Here is a 12,549-nt window from a genome sequence, read left to right as displayed (position 1 = left end):
CAGTCAAAATTTAATCTTATTAGTGATCTTCAAAAGTATACTACATTGTTATTAGTTTATAGTCACCATGTTATGGGATGGATCTCTTGAATTTATTCCTTCTCTTTTACTGAAATTTTGTATCCATTGACCATATTATTTTCTTTTTTTTAACTAATCATATTCTTTTCCTTACTAAATTATTTCATTGCTTTTCATGTGTATAGATATCATATTCTAGATCTAGTATTCTATTATAAAAATCTGGTGATGTTCTTGACTTTAGATGCTTTATAAGATACATTCTAAATAATTTTCATCTTAAATCTAAATTTAGAACATTCAATTTCTACTAATGAATTTTGATGCTAATAATTTGTTATTAGTTGCTAGTTCTAAGATAAATAGAATGCAGAATTCTGTGGACTTTATCTTTCATTTTCCTTTTTTGTTTCTTAACATTCATCCTTTTTAAAAAACTAATGTGTGGTAGTGGCAAAAAATTTTATATATAAATATACAATATATATTGTGTAGGTTTATGTATATATTAATCCATTATTTTTTGTTCTGCTTTACTGTGATCATCCTAGATTATTAGTTCAACTGCACAGGGGGTTTTGTTAGAAGGTTACTTGTTAGAAGGTTACTTGTTAGTTCAGGACCTCATTATTTCCTGTCTGAACTATTGTAGTAGCCTCCTAACTGGTCAACCCCACCTCCAATCTTGCCCCCTCTAAAATTCTTCTACCATAATGCTGCCAGATGATTTACGTAAAATCCGATGAGATCTAGCTTCAGTGCCCTCTCATGGAGCATAATTCTAACTTCCTTCCCTACTTGTTTCTAAGCTAGGGAGTGACTCCTCCATATTGTCAGAGCATAAATAAATAAATATATCACTGCATTGTCACATTGTATTACAGCTGTGTATGTGTTTGTCTTCTCCCTTAGATAGTAAGTCCTTAAGGGCAGGAACAGCTTCTTATTCACTTTGGTAATGTCTTTCATCAACACAATATCTGGGAAAGTAAATACTAAATAAGTGTTGTGGAAGGACTAAATAATCCATATTTGAGGAAAGAATTTATACAATGAACTAAAGATGAAAACTGAACTCTAGTCATTTCTGTAGGCCCTCTCATTTTAGGATACAGGTATTACTGCCTATGGAGAGACTGGCTACAAAGTTTTTATCCAAAGGATTCCTACCTTGGATTCCTGTTTTCTAGTGAAGTGGTATATGCTTATCTACATCTGCATTTTCAGCTGTGATAGTTAATCTTGATAGTTAACTTGATTGGGATGAGAAGCTCCAAAGAAATAAGTAAAATATACCTCTGGGTATGTCTGTGAGGGTGTTTCCAGAGCAGATCAACTAAGAGGGAAGACCTGCCCTGAATGTGGGCACCTCCATCTGATAGCTTGGGGTCTAGATGGAATAAAAGGGAGAAAGAGAACACCTGCTAGTGTAGGCATTTTCTCTCTTCTTTTTGGATGCCATGAAGTGATCTTCTCTACTTCATCACACCTTCCCCACTATCATGGACTGAAACCTCTGAAACTGTGAGGCTTAGGTATTTCATCATGGTGATGAAAGTCTGACTAACATTTCACTAGCCCCTTGATTTAAGATTGTGAAGTATCATTTTCTTAGGATATGGGTGATGATAAAGTTATTTTGTCTCTTTAGTCTATATTTAGCTCTGTTCCTTGCTTTATTCCCTTTTGGCCTATTTTTTTCTCAGCTGTTACCTGACTTCTTTTATTAATGGCACCTGTACACAATCCAACAAAGCTACTTTTTGCATTGTAGGGTTTCTAGCCAAGACTACACACAAACCATAATGATATTTATACATATCTGACTTTGTAAAGAATTGCTCCAGTCTTGTAGTTTTCAAATAAACTTTGAGAAGATTTATATAAGTTCTTCTAAATTCAATAGTATCCTTATATATTAGGCTAGGTATAGTTCTGTTTTCAAGGTTTTATTGGTGACTGTGTAGCCCAACATCTTGATAAGTCTTTAAGATTGTAATTTTCAAAAAATTACATTGAATAATTATGTTTCAAAATTTACTAAATAATTTCAGTTTTAGCAGGTTATGTGACTACTCTATGAAAGTTTTCATTGTTCCTAGATTCCAAGTTACCAGTTTCTTGACAATTTGGAATAAAGCAAAGATAATCCCTATAATACACTTAAACTTTTGACCAATTTTAAGTAGATAGCATTATTCAGTTTTCCTAAGTCATTTTTAAAAATAATCTCATAATAAAATTTTCATTATAGTAAGATACTATAATCTTTTTTTAGTTGCAAGGGAATTTGATTTTATTATGTTAGGATGCTGTGAACAGAGGTTGATGGGTGATTCTGGTGGAGTTGGGAAGACCACAATACTGATAGAAATATGGACAGGTAAAAATGAGGGCTCTATTGGGAATAAAACTAAAGGCTGTTCATGTCACATTCTGGCAAAGAATTTGTCCACATTTTGTCCTTGTTCTGAGACTTTGAGCAAGGCTGAATTTAAGAGTAATGAATTAATTGGTGGAGGAAATTTCAAGACAGAGTAGCATTCAGGCTGTGATGTGACATTGCCAGCTACTTTTAGGCAAATTTGCCATGAGAATCCAGAGCAAAGAGTAAAGCAGAAAGATTTGAAACTGCAGTTTAGCTAGAAAAGGAACACATTTAAAGTTATGGACAGGAAGGTGTGATTGTTAAAGAGATTAGCACCATCAAAAAAAAATTGGGTACTTTGTAATAGGAAGCCTTAAGAACATCTCAAGAATTGGCTGGATTCCATCCATCAAAAGACCAAGGGTATAAAGGTTTTAACTCATATGAAAGGGGTTTTCGCCAGCCCTGTTTTTGTGAAGGGTTTTTCGAGATAGGGTCTCATGAACTGTTTGCCTGGGCTGGCCTTGAACCATGATCCTCCTGATCTCTGCCTCCTGAATAGCTAGGATTACAGGCATGAGCCACTGGATCCCGGCTCATGTGAAAGACTTTACTTTGAGAAGTCTTCAGGGTGCCCTGTAGGCACAGGGCTACCTAGGGGAGTGTTTTTACAATGTTCACCTGTACAAGCACTCAGAGGCCTTTGCATCCATGGTCCAAGGAGAAAGGCTACATCTTGCCTAGTGGCAGATCTCGATGTCATCCATTTGATGCTGATTGTACAGGAATGCGTAATGCAAGAGTTATAGGGTCATTAAGGCTTCCATTCAGATTTCAAAAGAAGGCCTGAGGTGGCAAAGTGTAGCTGAGTCAGTACCCCTGCAAGCAGCCACTGAGAGGGTGATACGTAAAGCTGGGGAGGGAAGTGAGCACTAAGCTGCCATGGAGACCTCAAGATATTGGAGATGCCAGGAATGTGGAACACCTGCTGAGGAAAGCTGCAGGTAAGAGTAGAGCAACCCCAAGAGAGAAGGGACCATGTGGGCTGCAGACCACAGGCCATAGGGGATGCTCTGTCCAAAACATTGGAGCGCACACAATGTGCCCTCCATGTCTATACCAGACATAGAGCTACATGATTTAGTGTTTTCCCTGCTGTGTTGTTGTCTTGCTTTTGTCTGATCCTCCCTTGCTCTTCTATTCCTCTCTTGGAATGGAAATGTTTGTTCTATGCCATTATATCTTGGAAGTATGTAATTTTCACAGAAATTCACAGCTAAGAGTTTGCCTTGAGTCTCAGAAGAGATGTCAAATTTAGATACTTTTGAACAATGTTAGAACTGTTAAGAGTATGGGGACTCGAGATGAACTCAATGCATTTTGTCTTATAGGGCATCCACAAACCTTTGGGGCCAGGGGTGGGATTTTATAGGTTGAATATGAAGTGCACCCTCCACACACACACTCAGGCTTATATGTTAAATGCTTGGTTCCCCACTGGAGACACTGTTCTGGGAGGTGGTGGGAACTTTAGGAATTGGGGCCTAGCTGGAGGATGTAGAACACTAGGGGCATGCTTTTGAAGGTTATTCCTGGCCACCAGTTACTTGCTTGCTCTCTACTTCCTGTCCACCATGAGGTGAAGAAACTCCTCTGCCATATGCTCCCACCACCATGATGTTCTGCTCAAGTGCATGGGATCACACAGCCATGAACTGAACACTCTGAAACCATGAGCTAAAATGGAAGTTTCCTTTGTTTAAGTTGTTTGACATGAGCACTCTGTCATAGCAACAAGAAAGTAATATCACCTTCAATATGCTCCCCTTTACTGGCTTTAAAAACTTTTTGTGGGTATGTATGTGTGTGTTTGCTTCAATTGACCATTTTCATGTGCTTTCATGAACTGTACAATTAGCTTCAGTTACCCTTTCCTGCTCTTAAAGAAACTGTGTAGCCATTCACAGTAGCACAGGCCTGTACTGCTAGTACTTGGGAGGTTGAGGCAGGTGGATTGTGAGTTAAGAAGCCAGCCTGGGCTACAAAGGACAACCCTGTCTCAAACAAAACAAGATTTTCAAGCTGGGTGCAGTGGCACATGCCTGTTGTATCAACTATGCAGGAGACTGGGCAGGAGGATCATGTGAGGCCAGCCTAGGCAACATATTCCTTCACCAAAAAAAAAATTAAAACATTTCCTTAAACTATCTAAAGTTATTTAAAAGACTTAGATTAGCTTAGTTTTAAAAATGCATGATTTGTATATATTAATCTTGTATGTATTTAATGTAAAAAATCCAAACAATACAAAAGTATACATAACAAAGAAGTTACCTATTTTCTCTTCACACTCACTTAGGTCTTTAGAGGTAATCATTGTTTATACTTTGATGTTTATCCTCTTATTAGATTTTTTTCCTATACACTTACAAACATATTTTTAAAATGGAATAATACTTTATGATTCTTTTGAGCTTGAGTCTTCTTAGTCTTTTAAGTCAGACTTAAGAATGGTGCTTGGTGCATATTAAGCACTTGTGACAGATACTGTCTGCCATCATGGCTGTGGTTTTATAGTATTCACCATACCCACATTGATATTTAAGCTGTTTCTAATTTTCCTTCCTTCCTTCCCTCCCTCCTTCCTTCCCTCCCTTTTTTTGTTTTTTTTTTTTTTGGTGGGACTTCATGTTTGCAGAAGGCTTCTTAAACTCAGGGGCTTCATGCTTGCAGAGCAGGTACTCACTGGCACTCTACCACTTGAGTCACACCTCCAGTTCATTTTGCTCTGGTTATTTTGGCGATAGAGCATGGGCTGTCCTCAAACCCAATCCTCTAGATCTCAGTTTCCCAAATAGCTAGGATTGCAAGTGTGAGTCACTGGTGCCAGCTTCTAATTTTTCATTATTATGCATAAGGGTATAATACATATCTTTATAGGTTCATGTTTATTAACTTCTGTATTTCTTCTGCAGAAAAAATTTCTACAAGTAAAATCCCAAATAGAATAGTATTTGTAAATTTATGGCTTTGCAAATTTCTTCTCAGAAAAGGTTGAATCATTTTATACAATCTGCAGTGATATGTAAAAGTACTTCCTCACCAATGCAAGGAATATGAGTGTGTTAGTTTTTGTTGTTCCAGGTAATATGTCCTCTCTTGGTAGTTCCAAAATTGTCTGATTAATCTCAAGGTCTGAATGTGTACTATTACTATGATCCACATGGTGGTGCTAATTTTCTGAGAATCTATATACATAGATTAAGACTGACATATATAGTTACCAAAGTATGGTCACAGTTACTATCTCCCCAAGAGAGATTTTTGGGCATAACTACTTACTAAACATTATTCCTTTATTTGTAGAGCCCAGTGTTTCCCCAAATGTGGATTAAATAGTGCCACTAAATATCAGATGATTATTAATGTATCACAGACATAAATAACTATTATAGCCATAAATATGTATCATAATAGAAATATGCATAAAGTGCTGTAGGAACATTGAATCACTGTCCTTCTGAGAGAATTTATTACCACTTCTCCATAATTTATATGAGTAGTAAAAGTGTCATAAAAATATATAATACTTTTCTTTGGTTTGCCTATAGGATACTTCCTCATACTTAAGAATTTCCAGGCCTGTGGGGGGCTTTTTGTTTGTTATGTCAGGTAAAATAAAAGGTTTTATAGTTTTGTTTATAAGGACATGTTCTACAACCAAACCTTGATTCATATCTAGACTGTGCTGCTTTACTGTTTGATCTTGGAAATGCAATTTAACTTTATTTTTAAAATTAGTTTCCTCATTTTCAAAAGGGAAATAATAATAGTAGTACCTATCTCTGAGGATTGTTACAAGGATTGAATGAGTATGTGTGTGACTCTGAATGTCAGAATAGCATTCAATTTAAAAAGTTCTCACAAATATTAATCATTATTAATGCTATTAATTTATAAAGTGAAACTTGAATAATTTTTTGGATATTTTCCCAAACATTTTATTTCCCATCTGTGTCTCTTCCAGAATATATTTAAAATAATATATTCATTTATCAAAGTGTTTATCTTGTTTTCTGAGATTTCAAATGATGGCTCTCCATTGCTATTCCATGGATTCTCAACTTATACCCAACAAAAAGAACAGATCAATTACTGTTTAATGTGGAAATTAAACTATACTTTGTATTTTTCATTAGAATGGTGGTGGTTTTATTTCTAGAGTAGGGGCATCCATACCATCTGAAACTTAGTAGTAGTACAAATTCTTAGGCCCTCCCCTAGACCTACTATATTTGAAACCCTAAGGATAGGGCTTAGTAATTTGTGTTTTAGCAGCCTTCCTAGTGATTATGAGTCATACTGAAGTTGATAAATACTGCTTTAGAATTGAGGACCTTAATATTGTGTTTGGTATGTGCCAAGGGTTGCAAATTATATTCTCTGATATTGCTGACATTATTTTCTTGAAACAAACTTCTGCATAGGCCTTTGGTGAGGATATTAGTAATAACTTAACGTTTACATTTTTAAGAGTTTTTTTATTTGCTTTTGAGACAAGGTCTCACTATGTAACCCAGCCTGGCCTGGGACCTGCAATTCTGCCTCATCCTCCTGAGTGCTAAGAATTTTATTTATATACTTAGAAGTGGAATTATATGACCTTGTCTCCATAGCTGTAAAGAAACTTTTCTGCCAAAATTTAAAATATTTTTCAGAGCATGTGTGATTGGCAAGTTGGGTGATGCCTAAAGCCAGCTTATATGTACTCATTTTAGCATAGCAATTCAAGAGTATCTTAAATACTAATTTATTTCTTACCTCTGTAATGATGTGTGAAAAGTAGGTGAAAAAAAGAGACTAAATATAGAAAGAGGAAGACTTCCACACCAAAACTGAAGTAGGAGTCAGGGAAGAGAAAGTGTCCTTGCTCACTATAATATGTGACAATGCTAGAGAGTTTTACATAATAGCTCAGTTTGAATTAATGTAATATAGCTCTGAAAACAACTGAAATCCTAAGTTACATTAACCAAGAAAATTACTTAAAATCTGTAGACAGTGATAGTCTTCTTGGAATCCTGTTTCTTGGCATAATACTTTATAGAAAGATAAAGAGGAACTGGAATTCATTCACAGTAGAATAAGAATGGTAATAGGAATTAAAGTCATATTGCATAGGAACAGGAAAAGGGAGACTGCTGGGAGACTTAGCCTGCCTCAGAAGGACCCCAGGTGTCAAAAGGAGCAGATCTGGATGTGTAAAAGTCCTATGGGTTTTTTTGCCCCACCTACCTGATTTTGTTTTCTGTGCCTTTTCAACTCCAAAATTGGTATGCTTGCTGAGTTGGGAGCCTTAAGGCTAAGGAAGTCACTAGTACTTGTCTTTTATATTGATCAGGTAAAAAGAGTAGACACCTATTGTGGAAAATGGTAATCAGACCTTCTCTAGGGTTCAGAAGTACTTCTTAGTATATAAAAATCAAGATAGCTATAACCTATATAACCTGAGTCAAGACAACATCCTTCAATACCACATGTTGAAATACAATGGTTAATCCTTTAGCAGTGCAAAAAAGAGCTTGTCTCCTTCTCCACTGACTGGCTATAGCAGAGAGAATCAAAAACCAATGGTATCTTTTCTGTAATAGTCCAAATCTTTTGTAAACTCTATACTCATTTCTTCTTTACCACCTGAGAAGTAGAACTTGTAGTTTACCTTTCTGTGTACTTGTCTTTAATTAGAGTATACCTTTTTGAAGGAAAATAAGTTGTTTCTATAATTCTCACATTGCTTGATAGGTACCTTGCTAATATGATACTTCTTATAGAAAAACCCCTTGATCTTTTTCATCTATCTGTTTATCACAATATTCCAAAATACCCCAGTTACAGCATTTACATTGCATTATACCTTTTCGTAATAGATTTCATGCCCTTTGAGGACTATCTTGTTCATTTTCTTATGTATAACGGTATCTGGTACTTAGCAGATACTCAGTAAATTGTATGGAATAAATAAATGACTATAGAACTGTGATTGAATCAGATGCTCAGAATTAGAGGATATCTCCAAAATTACCCTCTTTGTCTTCCTCTCTCTTTGATCTCCTCATTGTTGATCCTGCTATACCTGTACCTTCAGTGTGATACTCTTGATTTACTTCCTTCTATATATAATCTTGTCTTCTCCTATGATATTGAATTTGATGGTAGATCTAATAAGAACATTTACTTTTTACTCTCCCTCAGGACCACCCACATCTGTGCATTGCCTCTTATGAGCAGCTAAGATACCAGTCCTCTACCGAGAATCACAAAACAGGCCTGTTCTCCTTAACAGTAGTATCAGGGGAACTCTTTTTGAAGCTTAGGAATCTGCTGAGATATGTGGGAGCTCTGTCCAATCTAATCCAGCTGGCCAGCTGTGCAGCTGGAGACATTGACCAGACACACCTTCCAACTCAGTCTGTTGGCAACTAAGAGAGTGGATTTGAGGAGAGGAGGGAGGAGTCTCTCAGTTTTCTCCTGACTTAAGTAAGTGAATGGTGAGGACATTGAAACATAATAGGGAGTAAAGAGAGGTACAGACTTTGAGGGAGAAAACTGATGAGTTTAATCATGTATATACCAAGTTAAGATACCCTGAAAGACATCCAAATGAATATGGATGAAAGAATTTAAAAATCAAGGAAAAGGTCAGATTCCAGACTTCTTAAACCACAAGAACAAGGGAGATTACCAAAGATATACAGCATTGGAAGTCAATTAGAAAACTCAGAATTTAAATGAGGAAAGAAGAATTCTTGAAGAGAAGGAGCAACAATCTGAAAATGAGAAAATTGCCCCCCACCCATACAAAAAAAAAGCAGAATATAAAGGAAAAAACTTGAAAGGTGTATTAATAGTAATAAATCTTGTAAGAACTAAAAATTGTCCCATGGATTTGATAATTAAGGGATCATATAATCTTGCTGAGAATAATTTCATTGGAATAGGAGGGAAAAGCCTATTGCTGTGTCTTGAACTCTAAAAGTAAGGTGAGATAGTGAAAACAGAATAAGTTGGGGAATTCTCTTAGGTTTAGGAAAGGAAAGATAAAATGTTAGTTAAATTCTTAAAAAGCCTAGAATCTATACCTTCCTCATAATCCCTTAATGCCTTAACCAGTCTCAAGAGTGGAATTTCTCAAATAACCAAAAACAGCAGCTATGATTTTTTGAGTAACCTAGGTCATGGCAAGTTCAGAGGTTACTAGCTTTTCTGCTCCTTCGCAATGTGCTATATGACCTTACATGTAAATCACCCTCTTCTCAGAGTATTGCAAACCATGTGTGCTAAACCTTTGTCTTTATTTCCCATTCAGAAAGCATAGTAAGTAAGAAGAGTATACAGTGACATTTTTATGGGATTAATTTTAATCCCATGTACAAAGTTTGATATTTATAACAAATTATCTCTTGCTTCGTCCTAACAAGTAATTTTGCTGCATTAGTATGTTCTGAGACCACTGCTGATAATTTGAACTTAGTAAGTATTTTAGTAAAGTTTTTTATGTATATCCAGAGCCTTGAGTTGACCCAGTATTTCCCATTGGTACTGGGTATAGCTAGTAACATATGACCAATAGGTATTTATTGTTCTTAGTAAGTTTTCACTTTCAACTTTTTAGTAATATGAAAATGTAATGTTTTGAGGACTTTTACATAGATTTTTCTTAGTATCAGGGCTTTCCTCAATGAATTTGAGAAAAGGCAAAAGACTGTCTGCTGATCAAGGTCTCTGACCTTATCATCACATTGGTGTACTTGTAATTCACCACCAAGCTAGTATGTGCACAATTGGAGCTCCATGCCACCATGTTTTTCCAGTAGTTAGGGACTCTACCCCTGCTATTTTCCTGCATTTCCTAACTTTATTGATGCTCTAACTAGATCTTGGAAAAACTCTACACTTTATAGAAGGATATAGAACAGACTGACTATTGGAGTTTTAGTCTCTGGTCTCTAATTGTTGGTACTCATTCAAACTCTTATTCCCACAGCCCTTCTGGAAGCAAAGTCCTTATGTAGCTTGTTATTCCTCTCATGTTTACTGGGCGTTATCTTAATAAGCTTCCTTAGCTTATTTCTTTTTCCAGAAAGCTAAAAATGGACTGACTGCTATGAAGAAACTATAGTTTGAAGCAAGCTCAGATTTATCCTACTTATCTCGGGTCCTAGGTATGCAGGGCTGCAACCATCTCATTATCTAGGAAAATGACCCTGTGCTTTCAAAGGAAACCCTATCATAAAATGTTCATGATCCACTTCTCCTAATGGTTCCTTTGTGAGGGTCAGGTGTCAGATTTCACCCACATTTCTGGGCCTTGAATTTTTGTCCCTTTAGACATGTCTTTCACCTTATTACAAACATGTCCAAAACTGCTATAATAGCGAATCCTTCTCAACCTGCTCCCCTGTTCAGTTAACAGCACTATCCTAGTTGCCTAAGTTAGACTCCTGGGAATCATACTCAACTCCTCCTTCTCTAACCTTCATCAAAATCCATTCACTTTGGCTTTTAAATGTTGGGAACAAAAATCCACTGTCTTCCATCCTAATTACCACCCTACTTCAGGTAACTTCCATCTTTCACCCAGACTATCATAACAACTTTCTAACTGGTCACAATGTTTCTAATCTTTTTAAAATTCTCCACCCTGAAATATTTTTCAAAAAATACATATTTATACTTTATTCCCCCATTTAAAATCCCTCACTAGCTGCTCTAAGTCCAAACTCATTAACATGGGTTTTATAACATTTCATTTTCTGCCTCATCTTTGTGTGCTACTTTTCTACTTCACTCTCTCTTCTGTAGATACCACTCTTTTAGTTTCTTGTGCTACCATATTCATCCTTACTTCCAAATTTCTGCACTGGTGATTCTTGTGATTCTTTGACATTTGTTTTTCCATATTTTGACCAAGCAACTCCTATTCATGCTTTATAATGCAGAATAAACATTGTTTCCTTAGGAAAAATTTTCCAATCCTTGAGCTAGATTAGTTGTCCTTGTCATACGCTTCTATAGCACCCTTTGTTTTTCATATGATAGCACTTAGTATGTTTTAATTACTTGTTAAATCCCTACATGATAAACTGTGTGAGGGAAGTAACCCTGCCATCTTGCTCATGAACTACAAAGTTGGAATGGACTCCCTAGGGAATGTATGTTTCTTGTCACCTGTAGTGTTCATGGGTAGGTTGAATAGCCCCAAGTTGGGAATGGACAGCCCACAAGTCCTTTTCCAGTCAGGAGATTGTTTTTCCAAAGAGTAAAGGCCCAAATATATAGCTCCTTAAAAAAACTCTGTAAGTCAATGTAAAAGAATTTTACCTAATTGAGAAATTCAGTGACCAATGGCATTGAAAGATAATACTAACTTAGATGATGGTAACTGGAATTTAAAAAAAATTAATGTTATGTTTTATATTTCTTATAGGTGAAATGAATCAGAAATATAAGGAACTAAAAAAAAGGGAGGAAAATATGGACAGTAAGTGATAATCTTATAAAATACGTTCTCAGATTGCTGTTCATTTATACCAAATTGGAGATCTCATTTTGGGAAACAGTGGCTAGTAAATGGATGACTGTAGACATTCAACGCATTTTATTTTGAAGAATAACTAAATGTCTATCATAATGTAGAGTTGGATAGAGAATTCCAAAGAGTGTGTGTATGAGTGTTTGTATATTGGAGATAGATTCTAAAGCTAGTACTTATATCCATAGTTTATATAGAGGAGTCCCAAGAACTTTTTTTATCTGCTTTTTGAGATAGAGTCTTTGTGTAGTCCTGGCTGGCCTTTCCCTTGGGATCTGCCTGCCTCTGCCTCTTAAGTACTGTCCTGTACCACTTAATGATTGAATGTTGAATGTTTTCTTTTACATGCTTAACTGTGTTCACCTTTAATAGCTTTTAGGGTTTTCTTTTTTTTGTTGTTGTTGTTGTTGCTTTTAGTAATAACTTACCTCATTATTTATTAGCCCTCACATTTGTTCTCATTTCCTTCCTTCCCTCCTTCCTTCCTTCCTTTCCTCCTCCTTCTCTTCCTCCTCCTCCTCCTCTTTCTCCTTCTTTTTCCTTCTTCTCTCTCTCTCTTTCTCTCTTT

General features: G+C 36.0%; 1 protein-coding gene across 3 annotated transcripts in view; it reads left to right on the top strand.

The window, feature by feature from the left end:
• Positions 1 to 12,549, top strand: part of Ift74 (intraflagellar transport 74) — an 84,085-nt gene that overhangs the window by 49,586 nt on the left and 21,950 nt on the right. For all 3 annotated transcript variants that reach the window (XR_012440417.1, XM_074051682.1, XM_020186412.2), the window contains one exon: positions 11,877 to 11,930. Coding sequence is in view for 2 of the 3 variants with exons in the window: in XM_074051682.1 (XP_073907783.1) it covers positions 11,877 to 11,930 (54 nt within the window). In the remaining variant the exon portion in view is untranslated. The remainder of the gene's footprint in view (positions 1 to 11,876; positions 11,931 to 12,549) is intronic.

The sequence above is a fragment of the Castor canadensis genome, chromosome 13 (genome assembly GCF_047511655.1).
Source record: "Castor canadensis chromosome 13, mCasCan1.hap1v2, whole genome shotgun sequence".
NCBI classification, from domain to species: domain Eukaryota; kingdom Metazoa; phylum Chordata; class Mammalia; order Rodentia; family Castoridae; genus Castor; species Castor canadensis.
Note: the sequence above shows the minus strand (reverse complement) of the source record. Positions and strands in the feature narration are given on the sequence as shown.